Genomic DNA, 17,655 nt, shown 5'->3' with positions numbered 1-17,655 from the left:
ATGCACGCCTTTATACATACACACTCTTTCCTTTCCCTAAAATGCTTTCCTTTCTTGTTGTCCACTTTCATTACCCAAAAAATTATTTCACTAGTTGAGAAATTATTATTTTTCCTTCAGGATGTAGTTTGGAAAATTTATTTCTCTAGGTGAATACAGACCAAACACTGCTCTATGGATAGATACTGACCCATTAAGTCATTTTCACTGGTTTGTGGTGAAAATGTCAGCCTTTATTCTGAAATTAACATCTTCCTAATGTGTGTGTGTATTTAAGTGTCTTTTCAATTAATTAAATGATTAGAATAATTGTAGTTTTTCTTGTTTATTTGTCTGTTTTAATGATCTGATTTGGCGAATTTAAAAGTTGGCAGTCTTATGTTAGTCAAGTTTTTCATAACTTAGTAGGTCTGTGAAATCCAAGAGCCTCTCCAATGGCTCTCTCAAGTAAGAGTTTAGTGCTCCACACTCTCCTCCCAGTGCTTGTTAAGCCCATGAGGGAAGTTTCCTCCAGGTATAACAATCAATATGTACATGTAAATTTCCCTGAGAGATCGCAAGCTCCTGGAAGCAGAGGCTGTGTCATACCAGTGCCTGATTATAGGAGGCAGATAAATGGTTAGCATCTACACAATGGATTATAGTTTATGTCTTTTCACATATATATTTATATTTTATTGGATCTTCAAAATAACCCAATAATAACTAATAAGGAAATAATGCTCAGAGATGTTCAGAACTCACACAAAGCACAAAGTTGGTATGTGATCACAGCAACAGACTGTGGGACTATTAATCTGTGTCTTTAGTCTCTACAATATCAATTTAACTTCTCTAAGATGTACTTGGTTTACACAATTTATGCTTTCAGTGGGAATGTAATAGTATTTTACTTAACCAAGGAACAATCATCCTCATTTTACCGATGCAGAAATTGAAGCATAGAGATAGGGTGAGCACTTGTGCAAGGTTAAATCCTGGCAGCTAAATGAGGAATATGGGGTTATATTCCACAGCACCCTGAACCTGAACCATGCTTCCCCAAGTTTATTCAAAACATTTTAGGCAATCTGAGATGCCACATTCATAAGCCTTTTTTTCAGGCCTTCTGAAAACCTAAAAGCAATCATGCCAATGCTTGTTATTGGAATTTTTTAGATTATCCGTTCACTTAAAAAATTAATTATAAAACAAAATATATGTATATTGTTAAAAAAATACAAATGGGACTATAAAATTTTGAGAAAAAGTCATCGTTCCCTAACTGCTGCCCTCCCACCTCACACATCCCTTAGTCCTGCAATGCAGAGGCAACTATTCTCAAGCCTTTCAGCAAAAGCTTCTAAATCTTCTGGTAATTACTTCTGTTTTTATAAATAGTAGTCTTATATTGACACTTCTGCCCTTTGCTTTAGATAATATCTCTGACTTCCTATTTTGGAAAAAATATGGAACCACAAAAGACCCAAATAGTCCAAGTAATCCTGAAAAGGAAAAGCAAAGCAGGAGCATCACAATTTGGGACTTCAACTATATTACTGTAGTCCTCAAGACAATATGGCACTGACACGAAAACAAACATATAGATCAAAGGAACAGAATAGAGATTCCAGAAATGGACCCACAACTCTATGGTCAACTTATCTTAAACAAAGCAGGAAAGAATGTCCAATGGAAAAAAGACCGTCTCTTTCTTCAACAAATGGTGTTGGGAAAACTGGACAGCAACATGCAGGAGAATGAAACTGGACTACTTTCTTACACCATACACAAAAATAAACTGAAAATGGATTATAAAATGTGAGACAGGAATCCATCAAAATCCTAGAAGAGAAGACAGGCAGCAACCTCTCTGACATGGGCCATAGCAACTTCTTACTAGACATGTTGGCAGAGGCAAGGGAAGCAAAAGCAAAAATGAACTATTGGGACTTCATCAAGATAAAAAGCTTCTGCAGAGTGAAGGAAACAATCAACAAAGCTAAAAGGCAGCCTATGGAATGGGAGAAGATATTTGCAAATGACATATCTGATAAAGGGTTAGTATCCAAAATCTGTAAAGAATTTATCAAACTCAACACCCAAAAACCAAATAATCCCATTAAGAAAGGGCAGAAGACATGAATAAACATTTTTCCAAAGAAGACAACCAGATGGCTAACATGACACATGAAACAATGCTCAACATCACTCATTATCAGGGAAATACAAATCAAAACCATGAAGAGATAACACCTCACACCTGTCAGAATGGATAAAATTAACAATACTGAAAACAACAGATGTTGGTGAGGATGTGGAGAAAGGGGAACCCTCTTACACTGTTGGTGGGAATGCAAACAGTTGCAGCCGCTCTGGAAAACAGTTTGGAGGTTCCTCAAGAAGTTAAAAATAGAACTACCCTACAATTCAGCAATTGTACTACTAGGTATTTACCCAAAGGGTACAAAAATAAAGATTTGGAGGGGTGCATGCACCCCAAAGTTTATAACAGCAATATTAACAATAACCAAACTATGACTATATTACTGTAGTCATCAAGAGCCATCAAAAAGAATGAAATCTTTCATCTATGGAACATAAGAACTAGGATGATTGGTAGGGGAAGAAAGGGATAAAGAAAGGGGGGGTAATCAGAAGGGGGAATGAAACATGAGAGACTATGGACTATGAGAAACAAACTGAGGACTTCAGAGGGGAGGGGGGTGGAGGAATGGGATAGACCGGTGATGGGTAGTAAGGAGGGCACGTATTGCATGGTGCACTGGGTGTTATACACAATTAATGAATCATCGAGCCTTACATCGGAAACCGGGGATGTACTGTATGGTGACTAACATAATATAATAAAAAATCATTTAAAAAAAAAAAAAAAAAGAATGAAATCTTGCCATTTGCAGTGATGTGGATGAAGCTAGAGTGTATCATGCTAAGTGAAATAAGTCAGTCAGAGAAAGACAAATACCATATGATTTCACTCATATGTGGAATTTAGGGAACAAAACAGATGAACATGTGGGAAGGGAAAAGAAAAAGAGAGAAGGAGAGGCGGGAGGCAAACCATATGAGACTCCTAATGGTAGAGAACAAACTGAGGGTTTGTTGGGTGGGTGGGTGACGGGTATTTAGGAATGCACTTGTTATGATGAGCACTGGGTATTATAAGGGGTGAATCACTAAATTCTACTCATGAAACCAATATTACACTATATGTTAACTAACTAGAATTTAAATAAATATTTGGAAGAGAAAAATAATTGACTGGATGGGTATAGAATTCTAAGCTGATAATCATTTTTCCTCAGACTTTTGAAGGTCCAGTTTTAAGGTCTTTTACCATCTAATGTTGTTGTGTGAAGTCAGACATCATTATTCTTTTCGTACTCCTTTGTATGCAACTTGACTTTTAAAAAAACTCTGGAAGCTTAAATAATCTTTTCTCTTTTTCCCTCCTATTCTTAAATTATACAATGGTAGCTCTCTTTTACATTTCTTTTCTTTCTTTTTCATTTTCTGTTTCTTTTTCTGTTTTTGATGAGCTACATCAATGTGAAAACACCTGGCCTTTAGTTTTGGGAAATCTTCCCATATATTATCCTTCCTGTTTTCTCTAGTCTCTCATCTTAGAATCCTAATATTCTGTTGGTGGTTCTCTTGGACTAACTTCTAATATTCTTAACATTTTGATCCTACTTTCAGTCTTTTGGGCTTCTTTAAAATAATTTTTTTTTATTCTAAATCTCTGTAGAAATACAATACAATATAGAGTCTCAAAATAGCTGTATAGTTTCTGAGTCAAAATGTCCAGTATTCACTCAAAACTTATTAGACATATCAGGATTCAAGGATAAGAGAAAAACAGACAACAAAAACAGACCCACAGGAGAGACATATATTGGAATTGTGAGCCAAGGCTTTTAAAATAACTTTAATATATTTGAGAAATTAGATAACAAGATAGATAATTTCAGCTGAGAAATGTAAACTATAAGAAAGAATCTAATGGAAATTCTAGAATCGAAAAATAGAAATTGAAATTAAGAATGCAGAAATATGTGTTCATTCAGCTCCTTGACAAATATCCAAAGAAAGCCTACCTGGATGCTGCAAGAGAAATGTAGAATGATTCCAGCAGCACTATTCGAAATAGCCCAAAATAGACAAACTGTGGTGCATTCACACAATAGCATACTGTACAGTAATTAAATAAACAATACAGATGAATCTCACAAACACAGTGTTTTGTTAAAGCATGTATATATGAAAGAATATGTCCTGTATGATTTCATGTAAATAAACTTCACAAACAGGTAAAATTAATTTGCAGTCTTAGAAGTCAGGAAAGGGTTACCTCTCAGAAGAAGAGAGAGGGTCATGATTGGGAGGAGATTGTAAGTAGGGTTTCTAAGATGTTTGTAACATTCTATTTCTTGATCTGGGTGGCAGTTACAGAAATGTGTTCACTTTGTTAATTGTTAAAGCTGCATACCTATGATACATAAATGTTTCTAAATTATATAAAAAGCTTATAATAAACTTTAAAAAAATGCTTACTGAAATACAGCAAGAACATATTATTCCTATTTTATAGATGTAGTATGTTTTCTTAACTGAGAATAACATATATTTATTCCTTACTTTATCTATTTCTTTCTTCCTGTTAGTTTTGGTGTCTATCTACCATGTACCCAATGTATCTGAGTTGAGAAATTCTCTGGTTCAGTTTCTCCAGAGAATACATATCCTGTTGTCTGCTTATTTGTAGTTGGAAAGGGAATCTGGGATCCTACAGGAACCCATATAGAATTTTAACTAATCTCCATGTCTTTAGTGACACCCCTTTCTTCTGCTTTTGGCAGTACCTAGGGCTGCCAATTCTTGAGTCCCTCTGAGGTTCTATATTATGAATCTCATTGGCAAACCTCTTTGTTAAACCCAAAAGTTTCAGCTTTGTCTGCTCTTCTAAGTTAGTTGTCACTCCTCAATCTTACAAAATTATGAACACACTTTGCCTATTGTTTCCTACTCTCCCATCCTCTTCATCCTGGTGGGTTTATTACCATTTTTATTCCTATAATTTTAGTGGGGTTTGAGGAAGGATCAGAGATAAAAACTTGCCATTTAATATACCATATTTTGATTCACTTTTTCCCTTAGATTTATTTAAAAATACTAATCAGGTTATGATTCACTTCCTATGATCTGATATAGAATGCACATATATTTCTATAAATTCTGAGGTTTCTTATTAGTTGGGTGATATATATATATTTTTAAATGAATGGTTTCACTTTCTTGTATAGCTTTTAAGTGGTACATAAGATCAGTGGCTGCACTTCCTGGCTTGTGATCTCTCTGGGGAGCTGTTAATGCACTGCTGTGTTTTATTATCAAATGAAATTTATGGGCACAGTGTCCTGTTCCACAGAGTGAACGACACAAGGATTTCTCAGACACTCATTCAGACAGAGCGTAAGTCTGAAGTCTACTTTATACAAACTTCTAAGAAATCACCTTTGCCATCTTATGTGCTGCCCTGTTTCCTGGGCTTCTAGAAAAATTGATTTTGTTAAAAATAATCCCAGATGAAAATCAAAAGGAGGCATCAGTATTCTCTCAATACTTTCAGTTGTTTAAAACTATCTTAGCAGGAGAATTTGTGCAATCTTATAAATTCTAGATGGTTCAGTTATCTGCAGAGTATATTTATTAATCACATAATGAATAATTAAAGTGTATATTTCCTATCTTTCTAGGAATAACTAATTTTTCTATTTTAACATGATCATTAGAAAATTAATATATAAATGTAATTTCTCTCCAATAACTTTATGAAATGTACACAGAGTAATGAGATAGTATATACTGGACAATGGCGGAGCTTTCTGAATGTTGACATCTTTTTTTTTTTTTAAAGATTTTATTTATTCATGACAGAGAGACAGCAAGCGTGAGCAGAGGGAGGGGCAGAGAGAAAGGGAGAAGCAGGCTCCCCACTGAGCAGGGAGCCCAACTTGGGGCTTGATCCCAGGACCCCCAGATCACAACCTGAGCCAAACGTAGATGCTCAACCCCTGAGCCTCCTAGGCACTCTGGATGTTGACATCTTTTGAACATCCTTGTTCATTTGGTGACTTTGCTACACAGTGAGTCCCATTTCCTTGTCAGGAATCAGATATTCGCTTTGCTAGCCACCCTTTTGGCATGTGATCTAGGCTCTACAAATCAGACACAGCCATGTCTGCCTTTGTTCAGTAGAGAGAAACACGAAGAAGTAGTCTACTTCTGGCGGGGGTGGTGAGGTAGTAGACATTCAGTTTTCCAGGGCAGCAATAATAAAAATTCTGGAACCTAGAGCCCAGCATTGGACTTGACTTACGGAGTCTTTGTCCGGTTTCAGTAGCTATCAGGGGTCTTCCTTGGAGCAGTCTTATGGTGGGGATTGTGTTTGTTCTTGGCTGTAGCTTCTAAGCCTGACTTTCTGGGTATCCGTGAGATTCTATGAACTGGCTAATTTCCTTAAATAAATTCTTTTTTTCTGTTTCAGTTACCTAGAGAGGATTCCATTGCTTGCAACTAAAAACCCTGACTAATTCACATGGTAAGTGCTACCATAAACAAAAAAGAAAAATAATCACAAAAATAAAAAAAGATATCTTTAACATTCAGCTACAGTAAAAATAAACATGTGATTCAGAGTAAAGAATGACACATGCTACGACATGTATGAACCATAAGGACTTATGCTAAGTGAAATAAGCCAACTATAAAGAGACAAATACTATATGCTTTTACTTACATAAGGTATCTAAAATAGATTCATGGAATCAGAGTGGAATGGTGCTTGCCAGTGGTTGAGGAGAAGGGGAAATGAGGAGTTACTAGTCAATGGGTTTTGATCAAAATGAAAAAGTTCTAGAGATCTGCTGTACAGCATTGCACCTATAGTCACTAAAAACGTATAGTATGCTTAAAAATTTGTTAAAAGGATAGATCTCATGTTAAGTGTTTTTTCCACAGTAAAATAAGATAAATTTAGAAAAACCACTACCATGTACTCATACTGTCCAAAGGAATGTTTAATTTTAAACACATTGGAGAATTTAAAAATCTTGATAGTAGTAACTTGAACATACCGTCTTTATCAGCAGTGTCTTGAGGCTTGCATTTTAAAGTGAAGATCTTCCGCAGCTTACAGTTAGCTGAGACAATAATTCCATCCAATGACTGGAAAACTGCCCCCTTGAATATTTCACTGGTAAATGCTACCAAGTCTATGCACAGATTGCACCACTAAAATAAAGAAAAGAAGAGTAAGTACTTTCTATAATCACAGAGATGAACAAATCATCTATATGTGGATAGTCGGGAGAATTGAGGAAACTGTCTGGATCAACCAGCCCGAGACCTACACCCTCCCTTAGGCAAATCTCTATTTTGGCTTCAATTTTCTTAAAAATTGCCCTGATTCTTCCAAAGAAGTCATCTAAACTAGACATTGGTCATCTGGCTGTAGAGTTCTCACTATGAGGCAAGATTTTGACAACTTTGGGAAATAACTCTGGATCTGTAGGCAGTATGCTAGTGGGAAACTAATTGCAGGTGCGTTAGACCACTTAAATCTTGAAAATCAGGGATAAGTAGCCAATTGTTCCTTCAAGGGGACTAATTTGATCATAATTAGCCACTTATATTTGTTAAAAAAAATCATGGATGAAATTGGAAGCTGGGTTTAAATTGTGGCCAGTGCTATTTACTTATAACTAATTAACCTATTGTACAGAAATAGATTCTTCCAAAGAATTTGTAATTATGCCTGGTATTTGCCAGTTTTTAAAGTACTCTTGCAGAGACTAATTTCTGCCCATTAAACAATTAGACTCCTCAATACTTCATCAAATGAATTCTCTAAATGGTCTGACTGAGTTAAAGAAAAGGAGAAAATAATCATTTAGTAAGAAATTAAGACATATTGAAGATTGCAGGACAACAACAGGGAAAAGAATTTTTGAAATTAAAAGGAAAGTAGTATTTAGGGTTGTCTGCACTTCTTTTAAAATATCAGGCTCTTCCATTATTTGTTTAGAAGAACAATTTACATAAGGTTCATTTTATTAATGTCAAAACTGAAAGTTATATTTATTGATAAAGGAAATAATGATGATATTCTTAAAGGCAAATTCTATTTAGGAATGTTGATTTTATTATGAAGGAAAACCTGAGGTGGTTTCCACTGTAGAAAAGTAAAAGAGATTGCAGTAAGTTATTAATTAAATACATGAAGATTATTTGTAGGTGTCTCAACAGTAAAATTATATTCTCAGGCCATGGTGATGCTCTGGTCTTTTGGATGAAAAGAAGTCTGGTGTAATAAGAGGTGGGAAAGGAGGACTGAATATGATGCAATAATGAGACTGGCTTGCCCTGCAGGGTGGTGAGCTCTGGGGAAGTATGAGAGGTAATGTGGGATGGGCCAGTAAGACCAGGTTCTGGAGGCATTGAAAGATCAGGAGGAGAACCATGGACTCCAGAGGGTAAGGTGTCACTCTGATTCTTGAGGGAGAATGTGACAAGAGTAAAGTGCTGGGAAATCAGAACTAACCCTAATGCAGTAATTTTTGGGGGGTGGGAGGAAGGCTGAGGTAGAGTAGAGACAGAGTGAGGCACAGAAAGACCAGTCAGTCAGTCATTTAAGCATGAGGTGAGGAGCGTCTGGTAGAGGGCTAGTATAGGAGGTGGGATGTAAGCGACAAATCTAGTAGGCATGCCCTAGGGTGAATGAAACATCAGGGCTTGGTAAAATCCAGGTTACAGGGGATGGAGGTATTGGGGTTTCTAGCAATCCAATAATGATTATTAATATTATTATTATATTAGCATCATTATCGTTCTGTGGTTCTCATTCCTAAAAGATTTGATTATGTCTCAATTGCAATTATTCAGCTGGTTTGTCCCAAAAGTAACTGTATTCATCCATTCCTCCCCACAGGTGCTAAGCACTTCTCTCAGGTGTTAATACTGGGCATGACTCCGACATATAGCAAGGCATAAGAGAGTCCTTCTAGTCTGAGAAGGGAGGCTGGAGGCAGACATGGGGCATCTGTTTTATACTGTTAGTGCAGAGGGGGCTCAACGTGGGAGGATGGGGAAGTTCAAGAAAGGCTTCTTTAAAAAACATGTTAAAAATGCCATGATATTATATGCAAATATGGGCCCAAACATGCCAAATTTTATACAAAATATAGTTCTTGTCACTTCTCCACTTCTCTAATCATACTGTCAACTTTTTTTAAAAAAAGATTTTATTTTATTTATTTGACAGAGAGAAAGACAGACGGCGAGAGAGGGAACACAAGCAGGCGGAGTGGGAGAGGAAGAAGCAGGCTCATAGCGGAGGAGCCTGATGTGGGGCTCGATCCCAGAACGCCGGGATCACGCCCTGAGCCGAAGGCAGACGCTTAACGACTGAGCCACCCAGGCGTCCCATACTGTCAACTCTTAACTTTTCTTCTCTCTGTATTTTTAAAGAATACCTTTGATTTATCAATTTTAGACATTATCTACTGTCTTCCTATTATGGTAGATAAGACTTGTAGTTCACTTACAAACGCTACTTTCTCCGCTTCATCCTCCCTAGAAAATTGTCTCCCATTTGTTCTTTTTACGTTTTTCCTCGAGATCCATGTTCTGTGTTTTCCTTACTGTGACTATGTGAATATTGTACACAACTGAGCCAAGTGATGCTCTATGATTACCTTTCATTATACAACTTTATATTTCTAGAGTTCATGATTGCTTTTAAAATTGTCTGCATTACTGTATCTGAACCTAAGTTTTCCTATATCTAGGAAAGGCTGAGAGGCAAAATGAGTTTGGTTTTAAACAAGGAATAATACTTTCGAAATCCAGGGAGGCATGGGAATGTGCTGGGCATTTCTTCTCAGGGCCCTGCCCTTTGTTCCCTGCTTAGATGAACCCTCCAGTGGGCTGTACCTGTACACTTCATCAGACTCCATCAGCTGACTTGGGAATTGGTGTCCTCTTCCTTCAAAAACTCTGAGTCCCAGGAAACCAGGCCCTTACCTACTACACACTTTTTTTATTCATCATAGTCAAGCTGCTGTTATTCCCTCTGCCTGGACTCATACAACATGGAAAGGGCTCAACAAACAATGATCTATGTGTGTGTGTGTATGATGTATGAGGACATACATACATGCCAGTATACATACTTTCAATCTTTCATTGTATTTTTAAGTTTTAATTTTGATTCCAGTTAGTTAACATACAGTATTACATTAGTTTTAAGTATACAATATAGTGATTCAACACTCCACACATCACCTGGTGCTCATCAGGACAAGTGCCCTCCTGATCCCCATCACCTATTTAATCCATTCCCCCAACCACCTCCTCTCTGGTAACCATCAGTTTGTTCTCTAAAGTTAGGAGTCTGTTTCTTGGTTTGCCTCTCTTTTTTTCCCTTTGCTTGTTTGTTTTGTTTCTTAAATTCCACATATGAGTGAAATCATATGGTATTTGTCTTTCTCTGACTGCCTTAATTTTGGTTAGCATTATACTCTCTAGCTCCATCTAGGTCATTGCAAATGGCAAGAATTCATTATTTTTTATGGCTCAGTAATATTCCAGTGTGTATTTATCCATTATTATTTATCCATTCATCAGTCTATGGACACTCAGGCTGTTCCCATAATTTGATTACTGTAGACAATGCTGCTATAAACACTGGTGTGCATATATCCCTTTGAACTATTTTGAAGTATTTTTGTATTCTTTGGGTAAATACCTAATAGTGCAATTGCTGGACTGTAGGGTAGTTTAAAAAAATTTTTTTTGAGGAATCTCCATACTCTTTTCCAGAGTGGCTGGACCTGTTTGCAATCCCACCAACAGTGTAAGAGGGTTCCCTTTTTTCTACGACCTCACCAAAACATGTGGTTTCTTGTGTTGTTGATTTAGGACATTCTGACAGGTGTGAAGTGATATCTCACTGTAGTTTTGATTTGCACTTCCCTAATGATAAGTGATGTTGAGCATTTTTTCATGTGTCTGTTTGCCACCTGCATATCTTCTTTGGAAAAATGTGTATTCATGTCTTCTGCCCATTCTTTAATTGGATTATTTGGTTTTTTGGGGTATTGAGTTGTATAACTACCTTATATATTTTGGATACTAAGTCTTCATTGGTATGTCTAATTTCTAAATATCTTCTCCCATTCTGTGGGCTGGTTTTTAGTTTTGTTGATTGTCTTCTTTGCTGTGCAGAAGTTTTTATTTTGATGTAGTCCCACTAGTTTATTTTTGCTTTTATTTCCCTTACCTCAGGAGATATACCTAGAAAGAAGTTGCTATGGCTGATGTCAAAGAAGTTACTGCCTCTGTTCTCTTCCATGATTTTGATGGTTTCAGGTTTCATATTTAGGTCTTTAATCCATTTTTGAATTTATTTTTGTGTATGCTGTAAGAAAGTGGTCCAGTTTCACTTTTATATGTTGCTGTCCAGTTTTTCCAACATTTGTTGAAGAGACAGTCTTTTTCCCATTGAATATTCTTTCTTGCTTTGTCAAAGATTAACTGACCATATAACTGTGGGTTTTTTTCTGGGTTTTCTGTTCTGTTGACCTATTTTTCTATTTTTGTGCCAGTACCATACTATTTTGACTACTACAGCTTTGCAATATAACTTGAAGTCCAGAATTGTGATGGCTCCAGCTTTTCTTTTCTTTTTCAAGACTGCTTTGGCTATTGGGATCTTTTGTGGTTCCATACAAATTTTAATATTCTTTGTTCTAGTTCTTTGAAAAATGCTGTTGGTATTTTGATAGGGATTGCATTAAATGTGTAGATTGATTGGGGTAGTATAGACATTTTAACAATATTTGTTCTTCCAATCCATAAGCATGGAATGTCTTTCCATTTCTTTGTGCCATCTTCAATTTCTTTCATCAGCATTTTGTAGTTTTCAGAGTACAGGTCTTTCACCTCTTTGCTTGGGTTTATTCCTATGTATCTTACTGTTTTTTGTACAGTGAGATTGATTCTTTAATTTCTCTTTCTGCTGCTCCATTATTGGTATATTGAAATGAAACAGATTTCTGTATGTTGACTTTGTATCCTGTGACTTTACTGAATTCGTTTACCTTTACTGAATTAGCTTTTTGGTGGGGTCTTTTGGGTGTTCTCTATACAGTATCATGGCATCTGCAAATAGTGAAAGTTTTACTTCTTCCTTGCTGATCTGGATGTTTTTATTTCTTTTTGTTGTCTGATTCCTGTGGTTAGGACTTCCAGTACTACGTTGTAGAAAAGTGGTGAGAGTGGACATTCCTGCCTTGTTTCTGACTGGAGAGGAAAAGCTCTTAGCTTTTCCCCATTTAGGATGACATTGGCTATGGGTTTTTCATATTTGGCCTTTATTATGTTGAGATATGCTCCCTCTAAACCTTTGTTGAAAGTTTTTATCATGAATGGATGTTGTACTTTGTCAAATGCTTTTTCTGCATCTATTGAAAGGATCATATTTATAATTGTTAAATCTTGTTGGACTGTCCCTTTTATTATGATATAGTGCCATTCTTTGTCTCTTGATATAGTCTTTATTTTAAAGTCCTATCCTTTCTTTTATTAATGTGATATATCACACTGACTGATTTGCAATATTTAACTACCCTTGCAACCCAGGAATACATTTCACTTGATCGTGGTGAATGATTTTTTAAAATATATTGTTGGATTCAGTTTGCTAGGATTTTATTGAGGATTTTTTGCATCTCTGTTCATCAGAGATAATGGCCTGTAGTTCTCTTTTCTTGTGGTATCTTTATCTAGCTTTGGTAAGGAGTAATGCTGATATCATACAATGAATTTGGAAGTTTTCCTTCATCTTTGATTTTTTGGAATGGTATGAGAATAGGTATTAATTCTTCTTAAATGTTTGGTAGAATTCACCTGTGATGCCATCTGGCCCTGGACTTTTGTTTGTTGGGAGTTTGTTTTTTTTTATTATTGATTCAATTTCTTTGCTAGTTATTGGTCTGTTCAACTTTCCTATTTCTTCCTGTTCTAGTTTTGATACTTTATATATTTCTAGGAATTTGTCCATTTCTTCCAGGTTGTCCAATTTGTTGGCATATAGTTTTTCATAATATTCTGTTATGATTGTTTGTATTTCTGTGGTTTCGGTTGTTATTTCTCCTCTCTCATTTGTCATTTTTTTTTATTTGGGTCTTTTCTCTTTTCTTTTTATAAGTCTAGCTAGAGGTTTGTCAATTTTATTGATTTTTTTCCCCCAAAGAACCAGCTTCTGGTTTCATTGATCTGTGCTATTGTTTTGTTGTTGTTGTTCTTATTTCTATATTCTTTATCTCTGCTCTTACCTTTATTATTTTCTTCCTTTTTCTGGCTTTAGGTTTTGTTTATTGTTCTTTTTCTAGCTCCTTTAGTTGTAAGGTTGGGTTGTTTTATTTGAGATTTTTTCCTGCTTCCTGAGGTAAGCATATATTGCTATATACTTCCCTCTTAGGACCAATTTTGCTGCATCCCAAAGGTTTTGGACTCTTGTGTTGTCATTTTCATTTGTTTCCATGTACTCTTTAATGTCCTGGTTGACCCATTCATTGTTTAGTAGCATATTATTTAACCTCCATGTATTTGTGGGCTTTCCAGATTTTTTCTTGTGATTGACTTCTAGTTTTACAGTGTTGGGGTAGAAAAGGTGCATGATCTGACTTCAACCTTCCTGTATTTGTTGAGGCCTATTTTGTGGCCTAATATGTGATCTATTCCAGAAAATGTTTCATGTGCACTGAAAAGAATGTGTATTCTGCTGTTTTCGGATGGAATGTTCTGAATAGATCTGTTAAGTTCATCTGGTCCATTCAAAGCCATTGTTTCCTTGTTGATTTTCTGTTTAGGTGATCTGCCCATTGATGTAAGTGGGCTGTTAAAGTCCCCTACTATTATTGTATTATCAATTAGTTCCTTTATGTTTATTATTGTTTTACACATTTGGGTGCTCCCATGTTGGGTGCATAAGTATTTATAATTGTTAGATCTTCTTGTTGAACTGTCCTTTTTCTTATGACATAGTGCCCTTTTTTTTGTCTCTTATTAGTCTTTGTTTTAAAGTCTAGTTTGTCTGCCAGAAGTATTACTGCTCCAGCTTTCTTTTGGCATCCATTTTTGAATGATAAATGTTTCTCCATTCCCCCTTTCAATGTGCAGGTGTCTTTAGGTCTAACATAAGTTTCTTGTAGGCAGCATATTGATCGGTATTTTTTTTAATCCATTCTGTCACCCTATGTCTTTTGATTGGAGCATTTAGTCCATTTACATTCAAAGTAATTATTATTATTATTATTATTATTATTTTGTTTTTTTTAAAGATTTTATTTATTTATTTGACAGAGATAGAGACAGCCAGCGAGAGAGGGAACACAAGCAGGGGGAGTGGGAGAGGAAGAAGCAGGCTCATAGCGGAAGAGCCTGATGTGGGGCTCGATCCCATAATGCCGGGATCACGCCCTGAGCCGAAGGCAGACGCTTAACCGCTGTGCCACCCAGGCGCCCCTCATTCAAAGTAATTATTGATTGATATGTATTTGTATCATTTCATTACTTGTGTTGTGGTTGTTTCTGGAGATTTTCTCTGATCCTTTCCTGACTTTTTCTGTCATGTTTTGCTTTTCTTTAGTGATATATTTGGATTTCTTTCTCTTTATTTTTTACGTATAAAAAAAAATAACCATATATTTTTTATATATAGCTACCATTAGGTTTGTATAAAACCTCTTCTGCATATAACAGTCTATATTAAGTTGATGGTCATTTAAGTATTAACCCATTCTTTTCTCCTCTCCTTCCCACATTTTAAGTATATGTTACTATATTTTATATCCTTTTTTGAGTTCCTTGTCTGATTTTTTACAGAAATAATTAATTTTTACTGCTTTTGTGTTTCTTACCTTTATACTGTCAACTTTTGGTCTCTCCTTTCCAGTCAAAGAGTCCCCTTTAATATTTCTCACAGGGCTGATTTAGTGGTCACAAACTCCTTTAGTTTTTGTTTGTCTGGGAAACTCTTTATCTCTCTATTCTGAATGATCACCTTGCTGGACAGAGTATTCTTGGTTGCAGATTTTTCCCACTCAGCACTTTGAATACATCATGACACTTCCTTCTGGCTTGCAAAGTTTCTGTAGCAAAGTTTCCTGCTTGCCTTATGGGTTTTCCCTGGTATGTGAATGACTTCTTTTGTCTTGCTGCTTTTAAGAGTCTTTTCTTTATCACTATATTTTGCAAGTTTAATTACAGTATGTTATGGTGTGGGTCTGCTTTTGTTGATTTTGATGGGAGTTCTCTGTGCTTCCTGGATCTGGATATCTGTTTCCTTCCCCAGATTAGGGAAGTTTTCAGATATTATTTCTTTTTTCTTTTTTAAATTTATTTAACAGAGAGACCATAAGTAGGCAGAATGGAAGGCAGAGGGAAAGGGAGAAGCAGACTCCCTGCTGAGCAGGAAGCCCAATGCGGGGCTTGATTCCCGGACCCTGGGATCATGACCTGACCTGAAGGCAGATGCTTAACCGACTGAGCCACCCTGGCCACCCCTCAGGTATTATTTCTTAAAAAAAATTTCTGCCCCACTTTCTCTCTCTTCTTCTCCTGGGAATCCTATAATACAAATGTTATTACATTTGATGGAGACACTGAGTTCCCTAAGTCTGTTCTAGTTTTGTGTAATTATTTTTTCTCTCTTGTTCAGCTTGATTACTTTCCATTACTCTGTCTTCTATGTCACTAATTCGTTCCTCTGCTTCTTCCATCTTGCTATTCATTCTATTAAGTATGTTTCTCATTTCATTTACTGAGCCTTTTATCTCTGCTATGTTTTTCCCTATCTCTGTGTCAAGGGTTTTATTCACGTCTTCCACTCTTTTCTCAAGTCCAGTGAGTATCCTTATGATCACTATTTAAAATTCTCTATCAGGCATGTTGTTTATCTGTTTTGCTTAGACCTCTGGCTCTGGCCTTGTCCTGTTCTTTCATTTGTGATACATTTGTCTGTCTCCTCATTTTGTTTGCCTGTTTCTATGTATTAAGAAAGTCCACTATATCTTCTGCTCTTGAAAGTAGTGGCTTTATGAAGAAGTCCTGGGGCACCATGCAGTGCAGTGTCCTCTGTTCACCAAAACCTGGCACTGCAGGAGAGCATCTTGTGTGTTGCTTACACCCTGCTGTGTGAGTCACTTTTTCTTTCAGTGCAGTTGTCTGCACTGACTCTCTGCCTGTTGTGGGCTATGCTTGCTCTCTGTGGTGTTAGTGGGACCAACTCAGGCCAGCTCTGAGGGGGTGCGCCTGCCACAAAACTTGGGAATAGGGTGGCAGTGTTAGCAAAATTTGCACTGGGCCACTCCAAAATGTTGTGGTGACTGGGGGCTGCATGAGCCTGGGCATGGTGAGCAAACGGCTGGGTAAGGTCAGGCGCAGCACATGAAGGTGCTGGGGGCATGTGGTTGGTGCAGTGTAGTGGCTACACCTGGTGGAGTAACTCGGCGTGGTGCACAGTGGCAGCTATGCACCTGGTGGTGGGTGGGGTGCACTATGGTGTCTGGGGGCATCCAGCCGGGTGCAGCCCAGCAGATGTGTACAGCACACTGCAGTGGCCATACACCCAGCGCCTGGTCAGAGCACGTGTGCGGCTTTAACAAAATTTGTCCTGAGCTTAGGTCTGAAGCCAGCAGACCTGGAGTATGCTAGTCCTCAGGAGAACTTGTGGGCATTGCACACTTGCCAGTGGGTCAGGCAGCAAGTGTCTCTGCAGCACCGCCTCTTGAAGGTGGCTCTGTGTTTATGCTGGGGGGTGGGGGAGGAAAATGGCACCTGCCAGCTCCCTTGCTTTTGGAGAAGTCTCCCAGCATGCTCTGAAATCATGATGAAGAGATCTGTCTCCTGTTTGTCCCCATGGTTGTGCAAACTGCCGTTTTTTGGTTGCCTCTCCATGCAGACAGCTGTCTCTTTATGGGTGGCCACCCAGCTATCACTCAACCTTCTAGCTTGCCTAGTGCTGGGTCAGCTGACTTTTAAAGCTCTAGGTTCCAAGTACCACTGGTTTTATAAACTCATGGAATTTAGCACCCCCCCTTTTTTAAGTAAATTCTACACCCAATGTGGGGCTCAAACTCAGAACCCCAAGATCAAGAGTTGTATGCTCTATACCAACTGAGCTAGTCAGGTCCCCCAGCTCCTCTGGTTTTTAAAGCCAAATGTTATGGGGATTAGTCTTCCCCCTGTGAGCTCCCTAGGGTGAGGGCCCATTTCTCTGCCTTGCCTTCTCCACATGTAGTTCCCTCCCTCCTGCAGGCAGCCTCCCTCTGCCTTTCTGACCTTCCTAAACTTTCAGCTGCAGCTTTGTCTCTGTATTTAGCTGTGGAGTTTCTTCTTTCATTCTTCAGATTGCTTTCTGGTTTGTTGACTTGGATGACATCTAATTGAAAACGTGGGATGGGGGGCACCTGGTGGCTCAAATGGTTGGGCGTCTGCCTTCGGCTCAGGTCATGATCTCTGGGTCCTGGGACCAAGCCCCACAGGGGGCTCCCTACTCAGTGGGGAGTCTGCTTCTCCCTCTCCCTCTGC

The 17,655-nt window shown here is 37.6% G+C and overlaps 1 protein-coding gene across 15 annotated transcripts in view; it reads right to left on the bottom strand.

The window, feature by feature from the left end:
- Positions 1-17,655, bottom strand: part of CFAP20DC (CFAP20 domain containing) — a 235,926-nt gene that overhangs the window by 119,980 nt on the left and 98,291 nt on the right. For all 15 annotated transcript variants that reach the window (XM_040628608.1, XM_040628613.1, XM_040628612.1 and 12 more), the window contains one exon: positions 7,137-7,293. In XM_040628608.1, coding sequence (XP_040484542.1) covers positions 7,137-7,293 — 157 coding nt within the window. The remainder of the gene's footprint in view (positions 1-7,136; positions 7,294-17,655) is intronic.

This window comes from Ursus maritimus, unplaced genomic scaffold, assembly GCF_017311325.1.
Source record: "Ursus maritimus isolate PB19 unplaced genomic scaffold, ASM1731132v1 scaffold_14, whole genome shotgun sequence".
NCBI lineage: Eukaryota > Metazoa > Chordata > Mammalia > Carnivora > Ursidae > Ursus > Ursus maritimus.
The sequence above is the reverse complement of the archived record's forward strand: the minus strand, read 5'-3'. Positions and strand labels throughout refer to the sequence as shown.